Source organism: Geotrypetes seraphini, chromosome 5, assembly GCF_902459505.1.
Source record: "Geotrypetes seraphini chromosome 5, aGeoSer1.1, whole genome shotgun sequence".
NCBI classification, from domain to species: Eukaryota; Metazoa; Chordata; class Amphibia; order Gymnophiona; family Dermophiidae; genus Geotrypetes; species Geotrypetes seraphini.
In genome coordinates this window covers 236,405,390-236,422,143 of record NC_047088.1, presented here as the reverse complement: position 1 = coordinate 236,422,143, position 16,754 = coordinate 236,405,390, and the positions used below count along the sequence as shown (strand labels likewise).

General features: G+C 40.7%; 1 protein-coding gene across 13 annotated transcripts in view; it reads left to right on the top strand.

Moving 5' to 3' along the window:
- Positions 1-16,754, top strand: part of R3HDM1 (R3H domain containing 1) — a 288,043-nt gene that overhangs the window by 47,396 nt on the left and 223,893 nt on the right. For 11 of the 13 annotated variants that reach the window (XR_004539395.1, XR_004539394.1, XM_033943916.1 and 8 more), the window contains exon 3: positions 9,493-9,700. Coding sequence is in view for 11 of the 13 variants with exons in the window: in XM_033943916.1 (XP_033799807.1) it covers positions 9,533-9,700 (168 nt within the window). In the remaining 2 variants the exon portion in view is untranslated. Of the gene's footprint in view, positions 1-7,696; positions 9,701-16,754 lie in introns of those variants that run through there. The other 2 variants (XM_033943917.1, XM_033943925.1) reach the window with 2 other exon arrangements.

Genomic DNA, 16,754 nt, shown 5'->3' with positions numbered 1-16,754 from the left:
TAGGCGTCTGCCTAGGCTGAGAGCCCACAAATGTAATTACATTTTTCAAAGAAACATTTGAGAAAAGCTGATACCTGCAGGAATAATTTGCAAGAGATGTTGAGTGTTTTACATAGAAACATAGAAATAGACGGCAGATAAGGGCCACGGCCCATCTAGTCTGCCCACCCCAATGACCCTCCCCTACCTTTCTCTGTGAATAGATCCCACGTGTCTATCCCATTTGGCCTTAAAATCAGGCACGCTGCTGGCCTCAATAACCTGAAGTGGAAGACTATTCCATCGATCAACCACCCTTTCAGTGAAAAAGAATTTCCTGATGTCCCCGTGCAGTTTCCCGCCCCTGATTTTCCACAGATGCCCCCTTGTTGCCGCAGGACCCTTGAAAAAGAAGATATCTTCTTCCACCTCGATGCGGCCCGTGATATACTTGAATGTCTCGATCATGTCACCCCTCTCTCTGCGTTCCTTGAGTGAATACAGCTGCAACTTATCCAGCCATTCCTCGTACGGGAGATCCTTGAGTCTCGAGACCATCCGGGTGGCCATTCTCTGGACCGACTCCAGTCTCAGCACATCCTTACGGTAATGCGGCCTCCAGAATTGCACACAGTATTCCAGGTGGGGCCTCACCATGGATCTATACAATGCCATAGATCAGTGGTTTTAACAATAAGCAAAGTGAGGGTTGTTTTGGGTCTAAAAGGGCTGAATGAGAGCCGACAAATATTTTCCTACTTGGGGCCTTGATGCTAATAATGCTGATCAACATTCATTCCTATCAGAACACCTGGCCTTGGTCACACAGTGTAGAACGCAGATAAATCTTATTCAAATGCAGGACCACAAACTAAAAGTCATAATGTACACAAAGGAAACGCTAAGATGCCAGTCTGCATGCAGTACAACACAGAGAAATAGAAACAAAACCATTTCGTCCTGAACAATGTAAAATATAGGCAGTAGATGTACTGTAAATTCTCAAAACAGACATATTTTAATCATTATATTGAAAATAAATCATTTTTTCTACCATAGGCAGACAAAAAGTAAATTTTGTGCACCAATTTAATATGGACAGTGTAACATGAAATTACATCACAGTTGAATGAATTTATTAATCCAGTAGATGGAAGATATAGTAAATTATGTTGTTGGGCTTTTTTGTTTTGTGTTGTTTTTTTACAAGTTGCAGTAGTTTTGTTGTTTATATTATGCTATGCTATTATGTGTCTTATAACCCACTAGTTTCTACTAGGATTCTATGTGGTTTACAGAAATAGTTAACCCTCATACAAGGGAATTACAGCTTTAAAAAAATAATACTTGTAGTAGTAATATAATCAATTTATCCTCATCAAAAAGGTAAGTTTTCAACAATAGTAAGAGTTGAGCTGTCTTAATTCATAAGGCAAGTTATTCCGGATTTTAGGACCTTGATATACAAAATAAATCTCAAATAGATGCTTTCATTGTACGTGTGAAACAGAAAGAAAATGCAAATGTTACGAACTTCTAGAAAGTATAAATGATTTAGAGACATTTAGCCCAGCAACTAAACCAGATGAATTAAGGCCAAAAATTAACTTATAAATCATACATGCAATCTTAAATTGTACTCTCCACTTCACTGGTAACCAGTGTAGTTCCCTCAACAAAGGGGCAGATCTCTCAAACCTGCCAGACTGAAAAAATTAGCTTAGTGGCTGTATTTTACAATAACTGCAATTTCCTATACATCTTCTATTAGACCACCATAGTGGGAGTTACAGTATTCAAGATAGAGAGGCAGAATAGCTATTAGTTATTAGTACTGAATGTATCCTCTTAGTGACTCAATTGAAAGAAGAATTTAACTAATGCATTAATCTGCAGTTCAAAGATAAGATTGGAGTCTGTTATAACTCACTGGAAATAAGTGGTGGTTCTTTCTTTGGGAGTAAATCACACTCCTTGAACCACAATATACAGTATTTGTCTTTGTTCAATTTCATTAAATTGTTTTTAGCCCAAATACTCAATTTTTCAATTATTTCCTTGAAACATTGTATAGTACTTTTGAAAGTATCCCTTCCAGGGCATAACAATAAAAAAAATCCTTACACATAGGAATACAACAGGTCATCAAGATATTTAAATTTGTCACCTAAAAATATCACACACACATTAAAGAACGGGACAGTGGTGAACTCTGCAGCACCCCACAAAATGATATCCAAAATCTTGATTTATTAGCACCCTGTCTCTTCTAAAGAAATTATGTGAACCATTACCATATAGTCCAAACTACTCAGCCTAAATAAAATTAAAGAGTGATCTACAATGTGGAATGCAGCTGAAATGTCAAATGCCAAATTTGTCTTCCCTTACTCAAATAGGATCTAACTTTAGAGATTAGTTATAATAATAAAGATTCCTTGCTATGCAAAGTATGAAACCTATGCTGAAGATAGAAATTCTGATGATTGTATATTCACACAAAACTCTTAATAGCTTAGTAGGCCAGTTCATACCTTCTACAGGTCTGTAACTTTCAACTTTAGTCAAATCTAATCCCAAAGATTTAGGAATAGGAATCCGTGATAGGTGATGGATAAGTGCCCCCCTCTTGCAGTACTAGATTAACAAATTATAGGCTGCCCAACACATACAATGGACAAATATCCAAAGCACAAGATTTCTATAATTTTTTTAAAAGAGCTGATACTGTTATTGAACTAACCCACTAAGTGAAAATTGAGGCCAGGTTCTATCTTTAGGAATGCCTCTATTAAGATTTTCTCTGATACACTACAGGACTGTTTAGATTTGCAATGTATCAGTAACAGTTTCTTGTATTGTTCTCATTTTATTCTGAAAATAGATGACCAAATCATCTACACTAGGACAAAATATGTTGTTAAAACTGTTAGATCTTTTAAAATCAGAATTAATGAATACAAGTTCAACCTCAAAAGACAAAATGGAAACTCTAATCACACATTGCGTTGAAAATAACTAAAGTTTCAATAACTTCAGTTGTTTTGTAATTGATTATGTATTGGCTATATAAACCTGGCTCTTTAGAACCACAGGGCTTGGATACGAATGGCAGGAATTAGTTTTAGGATATGCATCGTAGCTGATGTGATTAGTAATTTGAACAGTGATTGGAGGGATGTAGCTCAGCGTTCTTTTGAATTACAGGGTGCCATTTTGAATAACTATGGTGCTGGTCTGAATGACTGGAGGAGCTTATGAAAAGTAAGGTTTTTAATTGTTTAAACCAGTTGCTTTGATAAAATTGATGTCCACAGTAATGAAGAATTAATCAAGAGTTTATTTGTTGTATTTTTAGAATATTGCCACACCATCAGTATAATGTGGCACTTTGTGAGCTGCGTTTGAAAATTCTCTGAAGCACTCAGCCCCTGAGGAAGCTATTATGTGAAATGCGTGGCCTCTATCGGGCAAAACACAGATAAGTTTTTTGGCTATACTTCTAGTGAATGCTATTTTGAAGCCATACCAAAGCACTATTTTTGAACCCAGCTCTTTTATATATAGAAGAATAACTTAAAGTAACATATTTAGTTTAATAAAGAGATTTTGGAGATTTTTGACCAATGAATGGAAATTGGGAGCCTTAAATCAGACATGGAAAGCATAATGTGTCTGTTGGCTTCTAAGGTCTTTTCCTCCTAATTTTTGAGATATTCGTTATGTTAGCATTATTGTGGTCTTTCACATCTTGATCATGTTTGTCTTACATTATTTATTTGGAGCAAGGCACATCTTTAGTGAATCAACTCTATGCTCGGCTTGTGATTTCACTTCTGTACTTGGCTCATGGTTTCTCTTGATGGGATCTCAGGCATTCTCGCTGTTGAACTCAAAGGTGTTTTTGCCGATAACCTCCTAATCATCCTCTTCTGTGCTTTTGGTCTCTCTCTCTCTCCCTGCTGAGCCCCTCATCACACAGTTGATCTTATGGGCATACTGTCATCTGGGCTGCTGTTCACACTTGTCTGCAATCATGACTGCCTCTGATGTGCTTTGGTTTGTAAGCTCTGCTGAGATCCTAATTTCTGGCTCTGCTGAGCTCATGATTTTGGTCTTTACTGAGGTCACAGAGTCTGTTACTCAGCGCTGGCTATCTGACCCTATTGTGCTTTCAGGCTCATTAATTTGAGCTTGACTTATTTGGCTTCTCGAGCTTATTTTAAATGCCTATTCTGGATTCATCATATCTGATCCTTCTTTCCCCATGGTGTGGTCAAACTTGTTTGCTTTATAGTGGAAGGCACTGCTTGGCTTTATGCTTGGGCGTTGTTGGCCTTGTGGTCACAAGTTCGTTGATTTCGGAAGGAGAGTCGCCATAATCCTATCTGAGCCCTAGGAGTAGCAAGAAAGAAGCATGTGTGTTGCAGGTCTTCATCAACAGTAGTTGCTTTTGCTCTGATATATTACCTTCTCCAGACCACCCAATAAGAATTGTGCCCTTCCATAAAACATGACCTGCAAATGCTTGCCCTTGGATGCAGGTCCAGAGGGGCATGAACCTCCCTCCACACTTTGGAGCCTCCCTTCAGAGTTCTGCAGCTCCTCAGTATCTCTCCTCTCTTCCTATACTCTGCCCTGGGAACTCTGTTTATCGGGTATGTCTCTCTTGTCTGTACCCTTTTCTTCTTTGGCCAACTCCTCCCTTCTACCTTGCTGCGCTATACACCTAGAACATCCTGCCTGACCCGGTATGTCGAGCGCTGTCTCTAGTCAAATCCAGGCTGAAAGCTAATTTTTTTTTTTTTTTTTTTGAAGCTGCGTTTGTCCTAACCCTACCTACATGTAAAGCACCCATATATGTTTGGTTAGGGATTACAGAGGGAATGCCAATCTGCCTCATCAGTCCCCTATCTGAGCAGCGTGTATAGAATCACCTTTTTATCTGTCATAATTAGATTGTAAACTCTTTTGAGCAGGGGCTGTCTCTTGCGTGTTTAATGTACAGCACTGTGTGCTCCTGGTAGCACTATAGAAATAATAAATAGTAGAGCTAGCTAAAGAGCTAACCAGAGACTTACCTTTTGTGCGTCTTGGATTGGATGAGCCATTTGGCCTTTTATCTGCTGTTTCTATGAAATGCTGATTTGAGATATTCTCATCTTCAGTTGGACTCTTCCTTTATAGTGATATATAAATCCTGGGTCTCTGAGTTAGCAAAGTCCTTTCCTTTTGGATCACAGCTGGATTTAGTTTTGTCCTCATTTGGTCCCCCTGCTGTCATAATTGGTATGCCTCTGCTGGGTTAGACCTGAGGTCCATCGTGCCCAGCAGTCCGCTCACGCGGCGGCCCAACAGGTCCAGGATCTGTGCAGTAATCCTCTATCTATACCCCTCTATCCCCTTTTCCAGAAGGAAATTGTCCAATCCTTTCTTGAACCCCAGTACCGTACTCTGCCCTATTACACCCTCTGGAAGAGCGTTCCAGGTGTCCACCACACATTGGGTAAAGAAGAACCTCCTAGCATTCGTTTTGAATCTGTCCCCTTTCAACTTTTCCGAGTGCCCTCTTGTTCTTTTATTTTATTTTTCGAAAGTTTGAAGAATCTGTCCCTCTCCACTCTCTCTATGCACTTGTGTCTTTTTTGTTTTGATCATCCAACAGGAAAAGGAAGTGAGATCAGCAGAGTATGAGGAGGAAGATGATCACTTGTTACATTTAAAAGTTCATTGTGGGTTCTCTGAGGAAGTTGGTCTGGCAAAACGCATCAGAACCTGATATTGCTTGCTTTTGAAGATCATTTCAGCAACCTCAGCTAAGTGTCCAATAAAGGGATTTGAGAAAGGTTACAGTTTTCAAAGAAACAAACAGTAATGATTTATTAAAATGGCATCTCTAAAGACTGTTTGCTGTGCAATGATAGACTAAAGAAACTGCATTTAGGGGCTTGATCCCATTTGTGGTCTTTCTACCTGACAACGGTTCTGAGCACATCTCGGTCATCAAGAGATTAGTGAAAGTACAGGGGTGCCTTTTGTTGTTTGAATACTTTTGTTTTGAGTGTGCATATTTGTTACATGCTCCAGTAACAATATATGAGTATTTTAAGGTTTTATATTTAATATATACTGCTTCTTATATGTGACAGCGAAGCTGTTTTTTATATTAAATAGTAATAAGTAACAAGAAAAGGAAAGATACTAGAGAATGACACGGTGGCGGTTTACCCGTGGCTACCGTGTTTAGCTGCGGGTAACCCGCCAAAACAGGGAATGAAAAATAGCAGCCTCTGCGGGGACGGGGACAAGGCCATTCACCGCCCCGTGGAGCAGTGAATGGTCTTGTCACCGCAGTGAGGCATCAAGGATCGCGCGGTCCCCACAGCCCCCACCCGCACGCCGGCTCGATTGTTTAACCAGCTTCCTCTCTCCACCTCACCTTAGTTTGCCGGCTTTCTTTTTCGGCAACCGGCACGCTTTCAAAGAGCCGCGCATGCGCGGCTGCTCAGTATTCAATCTTCTGCTCTTACCCAACCGGAAACAGGAAGTTGCTGCAGAGCAGAAGAATGAACTTTAAGCAGCCATGCATGCGCGGCTCTTTGAAAGCGTGCTGGTCGCCGAAAAAGAAAGCCGGCAAACTAAGGTGAGGTGGAGAGAGGAAGCTGGTTAAACGATCGAGCTGGTGTGCGGGTGGGGGCTGCGGGGACCGCGTGTTCCTGGCTCACACAAGGAAGGAGGGAGTGAAAGGGAAAACGTTTCTCTTCCTTGGAAATAGATTCTGAAGTGACCTCATCAAAGAAGACCAGTACCAAATGTACAAGAAATCCCTTAAACAATGTCAAAAGAGCCCAAAAGAGAAAACTGCTACTGCCGTGAGACTCCATTATTGAAGGAATCAACTTGAAATCACAGTTCAAGAGACAGGAAAAGGTTAAATGCCTCATGGAATCCTCAGCCACAACACAAACCAAATTGTGAATGAAATCAGAGCAGACAGTAAGAATTATAAAATTGATGTCTAATGCTGAGGCATTAGAAATAATGCCTCAGCAATACAATTTTCAGAAGTTCTATTTGCTCATGGTAAGGGAGAAGAGAGACTGCTAGTGATGGTGGGGGACTGATAGAAGATATGAAAGAAGGGTGGTAGAAAGGAACAGATGGTAAAGGAGGGAGGGAAGGGTGGTGGTGGAAAGGAATAGAACAGATATTGAAAGAGGGTAGAGAGGAACAGACCCTGAAGGGAAATGTGGAAGGCAGAGTGGGGAGAAGACGCTGGAAGGGAAGAAGACAGATGCCAGACTATGGGGGAGCAGAGGGAAGAAGATGGGTGCTAGACCAATTGTGGGAGGGGGTGAAGGGAGAGGCACAGTAACAGCAAATGGAAGACGCAGAGAGAAGACACACAGTGGATGGAAGGAATTGAATGAGAAGATGTGGAAAGCAGAAACCAGACAACAAAGGTAGAAAAAAAAATTCTATTTATTTATTTATTTTTTGCTTTAGGATAAAGTAGTATATTAGTTGTGTTGATAAAAATTTATAAACAAAGCCTTGCCAGCTGAACATCTCTTCTCTAGTTCAGCAGCCAGAACTTTGATTTATAAGAAAGGAATAAGCTAAATATTGCAGTACTAAGGCTTATATGGATGCTGTGGGGACGGTGACGGGGCAGTGAATGGGATGGCAGTGGCGGTGACGGGGCAGTGAAAGGGATGGCGGTGAAGGGAACGGCGGTGACGGGGCGGTGCAGAGGATGGTGGGCCGGGGACGGTGCAGTGACGGGGACAGATTTTTTTCCTCGTGTCATTCTCTAAAAGATACAACCTGAACACAGCAGTATGGATAGAAACTGGGATGTTTCTCATTGGGTCCCATTGCCTTGTCTATTTTCAGTTATACTAACACCTTGAATATTACTTCCTCAGCCAATGGTATTGTAGTCATCTTATAGTCCCTTATTGTCTTGCCCTTTGTCCATTAGTCTGTTCTAGTGTGAATACCAATCAAAAGTATTTAAGATATCTGCTTTCTTCTAATTCTCCACTTCAGTAAATCCATTCTTCTCCTTTAATTCTTATTCTTTCTGTTTGTCATCTTTTCACTTATATCAAAAGACAGTTTTTTCCTGCTTGTATTGATTGTGCAGATTTACTGCTGTTTGAGCCTTGTGCCTTTACCAATGTAACTACCCTTCCTACTGTGTGTGTTTATATATTTTCTGAAAATTCTTTGTTTATTTTTTCTAACCCAATTGAAAATCAGTAAGAAATTACACATAAGGGATCAAGAATGTCTGTTGCTGGGGCCAAAATAATTCTCCCAAAATTTAACAGAATATGACTAAATTGGGGTGAAGAAAGAGAGATACCGAGCTCAAAAATGAGGTAAATGAGACCATGGGTTCCATAGAAATGAACTCTCCCAAAAATGTCCCAGTGTACTGTTTTTTTCTATATAACATCCGTGGCTTTGCCATTTGAAATACTGTGGTTCAGTGGCTACATGATGCCCTTAAGGGATAGATTGCAAAGAACCACTTTCTCTGTCTCTATCCCTGGACGTAATCCATAAGTCTGGACTGATCTGTTGGGACTAAAGGAAATCACCAGGTAAGACATCATTTCCCCTTTAAATTAATTGATTTACCCAAGACGGTGTAAACAGTCGTAATAAATAAATAAGTGTGAATACGATTAGTGAGGTAAACTTGAAGATGGGAAATTGTATCCTAGTAATAGGACTAATATGGAACAGTATCAGAAATATAAACACTAAAAAAATTACAAAAATGTGATACTTGTAATCAGAATATATATGATACCATAATAGGCAGTGTGTAAGAGCATTCATATAAAATAGATATGATATTCATATGATGTCACCACAATACAAATGAAATACCTTAGTAGGTACCACACATTGGAACATTCAGATGATATAGGGCTCCTTTTAATAAATGGCAGTAAATGTTTCTACCGTGGACTGACGAGATAAATGCTTATAGGAATTACCTCGCTGGCCTAGTATAGAAACCTCTGCCACCGGTTAGTAAAACCTAGCGATAGATAAGATGCTAATATTGTTAAAGCTGCACAATAGAATGAAACATTTCAATAGTCAAGGGGCAAGTGCAGTTAAGATAAGTGGACGGGACAAACTGAAATAGAATTTGCAAAATGCTAGGATTTTATTAAACTGCACTAGCAGTTTTTAGCGCCGGGAGCCACGCTGAATGCCTCACGCTGCTCCCGATGCTCATAGGAACTCTATGAGTGTTGGGAGCAGTGCGGCTCCCCATGCTAAAAACTGTTATCGCAGTTTAATAAAAGGAGGTAATAGTTTAGGGTTTTTGGGTTTTTTTATCGGTTTCTGCCAGTATTTCTTCAGTTGCTTTTGTTTTACTCAAGCATGTGAAAATGGCATTTTTATATTCGGTATGCAAACTTGTTTAAAATTAATAATAATAAAAAATATTCTTACAAAACCAACAGTGCCACTTTCTTTTTAAAGGTTCCATATTTCCACTAGAATTTTAACGTGATTTGTTCTAATGAGGATGTCTGAGATTATCACTCTGAATGAAGAAACAGATACAATGAAGGATTCTGAAGCAGAAGTAAAAATTTTACGATCAGAAAATCTTATAAAATTAGATAACCATGAGGGAATATACACTGAAAAGGATGAAAGTTACACTGACAGTTCAAATGATTTGCAGGTAAGTTATTTTTTCCTTATTGTACATATTGTATATATACATTTCTTACCTTGCATTTCAGAAATAAAATGTTAGAAACTTAAGAATGCAAGATGGACAACTTTTATTGTTTGGCTAAATTTCAGTGTTTCTTTTTCTGATGCTACCCTTATTTTTAAGCAATGGAGAAACATTTGTAATAATAGAATTTCTTGCTTGTTAAGCCAGTCATTTTGTGTATGTTTTTTTTGGTTATTTCTATGTCCATTTATAAACTTAGAATCTTGTGATGATGTATTTAATATTAGACTTTTGGTATCAAAGGTGCCTTTTCATATCAGGGAATTGTGAGACTTCTTACAACACAAACCTTTTTAACTAGTTGGACTTCATTGATACATATGTGCATTGTGATTCCAGCATTATTCTAGGTTTCTACCATAGGCTGGAGCACTAAACACTCAGACGCTGCTCTGCCTCTCATATGAACGTCGGAGCAGCTTCAGAATATTTTTCGCCCAAGGCCCTGGTAGAAACCTCTGTCGTGGCTTAGTAAAAGAGGGCCTTAATAATTAGCATGCCCTCTTCCTTGACAGCACATTTTAATTGGCTTATTAACTGCATGCTGAGTTAGGGGACAGAAAATGTGCTGTTTATGGGTAGAGAACAAGTATGGACTGCACATTTCAATTATTAATACGCAGTACTCAGTGTGCTGTCACTTATGCAGTTAGTGTGCCTTCTGAAGAGGAAGTATTACATGAATCCATGCTAATTGCAAACTCTTTAAAGTCTGATAAAGAACGTTTCAGTTTAGCAAGTGTAGAGGAAATGCGAAGTACATCCCCATCAATCACCACAAAGCCTTACTTAACTGCATTTTAATTTTTGCTTTGGTGTCTAACTTTTGTCTGTGCATGTGTAACCCAGTGGTGGTTCATTGTCTTAAGGCGATTTGCATAGTATTTAAATACTTTTATTCTACTTTTTTTTCCTGCAAAAGTATACAAAATATAGGTGCAGAGGTTTTTTGTTTGGGGATCAAACAAATCAGTCTCAGTCCCCACCCCCAAAATCTCTGATACTGTTGGACAAAATATTAATAGGGTCATAGCCTACTACTTTACCCTGAAGAAAGCCACAGTAAGATAAGTGAAATATCCAAGGAATTAATTTGAGTCCCTTGGTTTTTCTAGGTATTACCACTTATATCTTTGAAATGTAAGTTTCATATATAACATTAATGAGCATGAAGTCATAGATGCACAAATAGAATTTGCTCATAAATTAAAAGTAAATATCTAATTTTATTATGGATCAAGGAGGGAATTAAGTCTAAGTAAAAATTCAGAAAGTAGATTGCAACATGGAATCCTTATGGGTAGAAATTTCATGTATGAAGAGAGAGAATGTTGGTTAGGGCTATATTGTCATCTGCCAGGGCACTGTCTTTTGACTCTTTTGTCTCTCTACTAGAAAATGACACGGACCAATTTTTTCCCTGTCCCCGCGGGAACTCATTTTCCCGTCCCCATGAGTTCTTTTCCTGTTCCTGCCCCATTCATGCAAGCTCTGTCCTCATCTGCACAAGCCTTAAACACTTAAAAAGCATAAGTGCTCAAAGCTTGTGCAGTTAAGGCAGAGCTTACAGGAATGGGGCTGGGACAAGGACAGCAACAAAACTCATGGGGACGGGACGGTGAAATTGAGTTCCTACAGAGATGGGATCAAATCTGTCCCCGTGTCTGTAAGGATGAGCTTCCACCTAAAATGTAAGGTTTTGGCTGGGTGATGTTGCAGCAGACAAGCCCCCAATGATATGAGGTGGCGGCCTTACAATCCGCCAGGTCCCGGGTTCAGTACCCTCATAGAAGGTTCAGTAGGAAGTAAAATTAATGACAAGGACAGCCAAGAGTGATTGCATAAAGAATATAATGTGCAGAAATAGGCTTAATAGTACAGAAAGGAAATTTTTAGAGAGATACATCAAGCATATACTGAGTTACAAATGTACAGAAAGAAATAGAAATAAGCTTTGCAAATAGACTGCTGGTGTGTGTGTGTGAGAGAGAAAGGACAGTTTACCTGCATTAATGTGTGTCTGAGTAAGTGAGAGGCTGTGTCTGTGAGAAGACGAGATGAGCCAGAGTCCAAAGGAAAGAGAGAGAGGAAGTAGAGGAGTAGGAGAGCTTTGCAATCAAGGAGCAGGAGGATGACGTAGCGTAGTTTTCGTTTCATAAGACGCACCTGACCATAAGTCACACCCTAGATTTAGAGGAGGAAAACAAGAAAAAAAAAATTCTGAGCCAAATTCTCCCTGCCAGGCTCTACAACCAACCCCACACTCCTTTCCAGGCTCTGTACCCTATCCCCCTCTGATTAGTCCCAGCTGACTAACAATTTTTTACACCCCCCCCTACCTTTTTAAATCCCCCCAGTACCTTTCATTTGTATTTATACTTGCCTATTAAACCATTTCTAGGCAGTTGACAAACAGTGAACTTCACTAATACCTCCCATTATTATTTTTCTAATATCGACTTTAAAGTCACCTTGTTTGTCATGGTGGGTCCCTTCTTCATCAAGCCCTGCGCCCCGATGGGATGCAGGAGGAAGAGGAGAAATAGCACAAACTCTGGGGTACTGGGAAACTCTAGCCACGTGGAGCTACCCCTTTGCGTATGCGCCTCTTTTCATTTTTTTTATCCTCTTCTTCCTGCTCATGACTCTTAACACGGTGAATGAGCAGGGGGAGGTGATAACTTGGGTGGGGGTCCCGAAGCCCAGCAAGACCTCCGCTGCTCTTGCTCCAGCGGCTTAAACTTTGCTGCTTCTCACACTGGCAGAAGGCTGGCACGCGATACACGCGGACCAGGAAACAATTCAAGCCCAACGGCTGGGACTCAATGACCCAGCGCCTCAGGAGTGGCTCACCTCTACCCGCCTCCCATTGGCTGCGGAGACGAAGGGCATGGAGATGGGGAGGTGGCCAAGCCTCCTCTATTTACCCAGCTTCTGGTCTGGAAAATCATGAAGCGAGGGGAGCCTGGTGTGAGGAGTGGAGATCAGGAAGGAAGTGAGCTGGGGGAAGCAGTGTCCAACAGAAGATGGAAAAGGAATTTAGTAACGCGGTGTAGGCTGCTGGGGTAAGGGTGAAGAGTAGGTATTGGTCCTTTTTGGTTTATTACTAATATCGACATAGTTTGCTTATTTTTCTTTGGGGGGGTGTTTTAAAAAGGTACGGGGGTAGTAAAAATGTGTATCTTCGCTTCGTAAGACGCACCGACATTTCCACCCACTTTTTGGGGGGCGAAAAATACGGTAGTCCAGCAGGAGCTGTCAGTCTCTTTAAACCAATGAGGTTCACACTTGGAATGAAATGGTGTCTGCACAGGATCTGTCATTCTCTTTAAACTGCACATACAGGGAGGGATACACCAGCTTGAAAGAGTCCAGGTATCATCTAGTGGCTGAACTCCAGTGAGGTTATCCAAAGAAGAGATAGAAAGAAAGAGAGAGAGAGAGACCATATTGCCTGTACTGAGTGTGGCAACATGCGACAATATTAATGCATTTACTTGGTATAGGTATGGCAAGAGAGAGACAATATTCAGGTACTTAAGGTACTTAATAGGACATTAAAAAAAGATACGTTTTTCTGTGCCACACACAAATATTATGGCATTCAAGAGAGACCATAATTATGTACTGATTGTATTGAACAAAAAAAATTATGTCAGAAATGTGTGCTGAATTGATCATATCTAGTGAGCACCAAGGAATAAACACTGTATAAAACATTTTCTTAATAATATAACCCCAAACTAAGCTACACTTAGGCTATGAAAACTATAGCTGAAAGGACATTGTGCAGTTTGGCTAGTAAAAAGGGGGGAAAGAGCTCTAGAAATGGCCAATGTTATGTACCCCACAAACTAAAACAAATAAACAAAACCGAGACCACATTGCACAGACAAAACAGAAAACGCAAAGTTCTAATAGGCTTGAAACTTTTCTTCCATCTGTCAAGGATTCAGGACTGAACTTAAATCTGCAAACAAACACACTGTTATATTTAAAAAAAATGCACACATGAGCAAAGTATATGTCTAACTGCTAAGAAAAGAGGAAGAAATATTTTAAAACAACATCATCAGGGTCATTTAGAGTAAATTTTGTCCATGTCCCACTCAAGTCAGCCGAGACCACACGTCTGCCACCTGGGTCCCACTGCACTCTAGTGGGCACTGCTGTGCAGAGGTCCGGTCCAGGCTGGATGTGTCTTCTTTTGTCTGCAATGTCGTGTCCTGGAATTCAGAGGCAAGGAATAGATTCCAAAAACCATTAGACATGTCTAAGACAGAGAGAAATGCACATTTGGGGTCAAATGGAAACATCATTTCAAAGTAAGAGGCTGCCACTGGTACCACAGACTTTGAAATCTTATTTAGGGCCCAAGAGTCTATAGTAAGCCTAACGGAGCCCCCTGGTTTAGCAACTGACCAAGCTGGAGAGCCACATGCTGAAGAGATAGGACCACTCAGACCCCTCTCCTCCATCTTAGGCACCAGTTCTGTTGCTGGAGGAAGTACTGGGTGTTGTATTTGTGGTTGAGGATCTTCGCCCTTACACAAAATTTCAGTGTACATTTTCCAACAATCTAGCTTCTCTTGTCCCCAAACTGAAACATCTGCAGCCTCTGAGAGAATTACACTAAGATCATGCTGCTGCGCTGGCATAGTGCATTGTTTGTCTATCTGCATAGGAATGACCTCATGAACCAAAGTTTTAGAAGCATTTGGAATTCCTGTATCCTGCCACAATGCAAGGCCAGCCACATCCATTATTTCTGTGTCTGTATGCTCACTCGTGCTGGCAGTAGTTTCTTTTTTTTTTTCTCTTGAAAATTTATTGAAAATTTTATCAAAATACAAAAAAAGGAGAGAAACAAACAATCAGTATCAATACCATAATCGTGGAACAATTCTACAATGTCCTTCATTTGTTCCTTTTCTACAGGGTAGACACACTTTGAAGCTGTGTCATTTATACCCTGAATCTCACAAATTTCCACATTTTTCTTATCTCCAGTAGGAGGCGCTCTATCTGTAAAACTGATTCCGGCCCCTATATCAATCAAAGCTAATTTATCCTGACCCTCTATGGTATTATTAACATTGGGGCGGTCGCAAGTGTCCAAAATCAAAGGTGCCACATACCTCAAGCTGAATTCTGAGTCTGAATTCTTTCCCTTATCCTGCGTTTCCTGAAATGAGTCCACAGGTAAGTGAAAGGAGTCAGGCAGGGCTGTGAAGGCTTGCGTCACCTTGGTATTTGGACACAGAGAGTCAGGACACCCCTATACACTAGTGCTATTTTTCCTGACTGTCAAATCACTCTTTACTTTGTCCAATTCTAACTGCATTGTATGTCTATTCTGCTCCCATTTAATTTTCTCTTTTTCTAATTCTTCATTTTGGGACCTGAGTTCATGAAAAGGAACGTAAGTGGGGGAATTTCTGTAATTACCCTGGCCATGCCCTCTCCAGGGTGCCTGTCCTCTATTTACTGTGTTTGTGTTTTTTGTGTATTGGGAAAATCCCTCAGCACGCCACCTCCTGGCTCTGATACTGAAATAATTTGAGCTGGCTGGGTCTTCCACACAGACCCAATTCTGAGCAGTAAAGCGTCAAAAGGGTTTGCTTTAGGGCAGTGTTTCTCAACTCGGTCCTGGTGTACCCCCTTGTCAGTCAGGTTTTCAGGATATCCACATTGAATTTGCATAAACTTGATTTGCATACACTGTCTCCATTATATGGAAATTTATTTCATGCATATTCATTGTGGATATCTTGAAAACCTGACTGGCAAGGGGGTACTCCAGGACCGAGTTGAGAAACACTGCTTTAGAGTCATCAGAAAACAACAGAAGGTGTTTAGTAATTTCAGGGGATAATAATTCTAATAGAAATTCTTTATGCTCTCTGTGACCATAATCCGCTGAACTGGGCCAGTGTTCGTGCTCTTTTAAGTACAGCGTGTATTACCCACACCCTATATGCAAACTGTGGTAAATAAGTTGTGTGGGTTGTGAAAGACTGGAAGAGAAAAGAGAGAGAAACTGTCCCTAATAGACTGAAGTTTCTGCTATTTTCCAATCTCTCTCTGTGACAATAACTCTTGATGGATACTAACTATCTGTTCCAGAACATGCAGCTGGGGCCATTGTTTTTATCTTAAGCACTGGACCTTAGCACATCCGTTGAACCTTAGGGCTGTGCCAAGGTCTTTTGTTACTCTTAAGAACTGATAATTAGATGTAATTTAGGCATTCTAAGACCTGTCTACACTGACATCACTAAGATCAGATGTGTTCATATAGGCCCAGATTCACTAACCTGCCGATCCGGGCAGGTCCAACGAATTCAGGAATGAAAAATATGCAGATAGGGACGATTGGAGGAAAGCCCCCATCTGCCTGCACAGATCGTTGTTGTGCGATCCGCACGCATGCGCAGACCATCTGTAGATGGTCTGCGCATGCCCGTCCGAGATGCAATCTTTTTTTTAACTTAAAACTTTTTTTGTTGTTTTTAGCCCTGTGAGCCCATGGTTTTAACCCACTTTAAACCTGCGGGTTAAAACCACGGGCTCGCAGGGCGGTGAAGGGCAGGAGAATGGCGATGGAGCAGGAGAGATTCGGGGAAGATCGAGGCAGAGCAGGGCGGCATGTGGGGCGAGCAGGCAGGAGAGATTACAGGGTAGAGAGCAGGGCTTCCAGTCAGAAAGATGTTTTCGACTGGTCCCCAGCAGTCGCTTCTTCAGGTAATCAGCCAGCCTAGTGGGATCTGAAATTTGGTGTTGTGAATCACGTCCCAGCCTACTTTTTATGCGCTTCACCTCATTTGCATGCACAGATTTGAAGCAGATCGCAGGAGAGGTAAGTGAATCAGGCCGGAGGGAAATTTGATAGTAAAGGGGTCGCAAACCGATCGGTTTGCTTTGTGAATTAGCCCTTAATCCTCTATAGGCCTTTGCTGACATTGATTAGGCCAACAGAAAATGCTGACAGCTA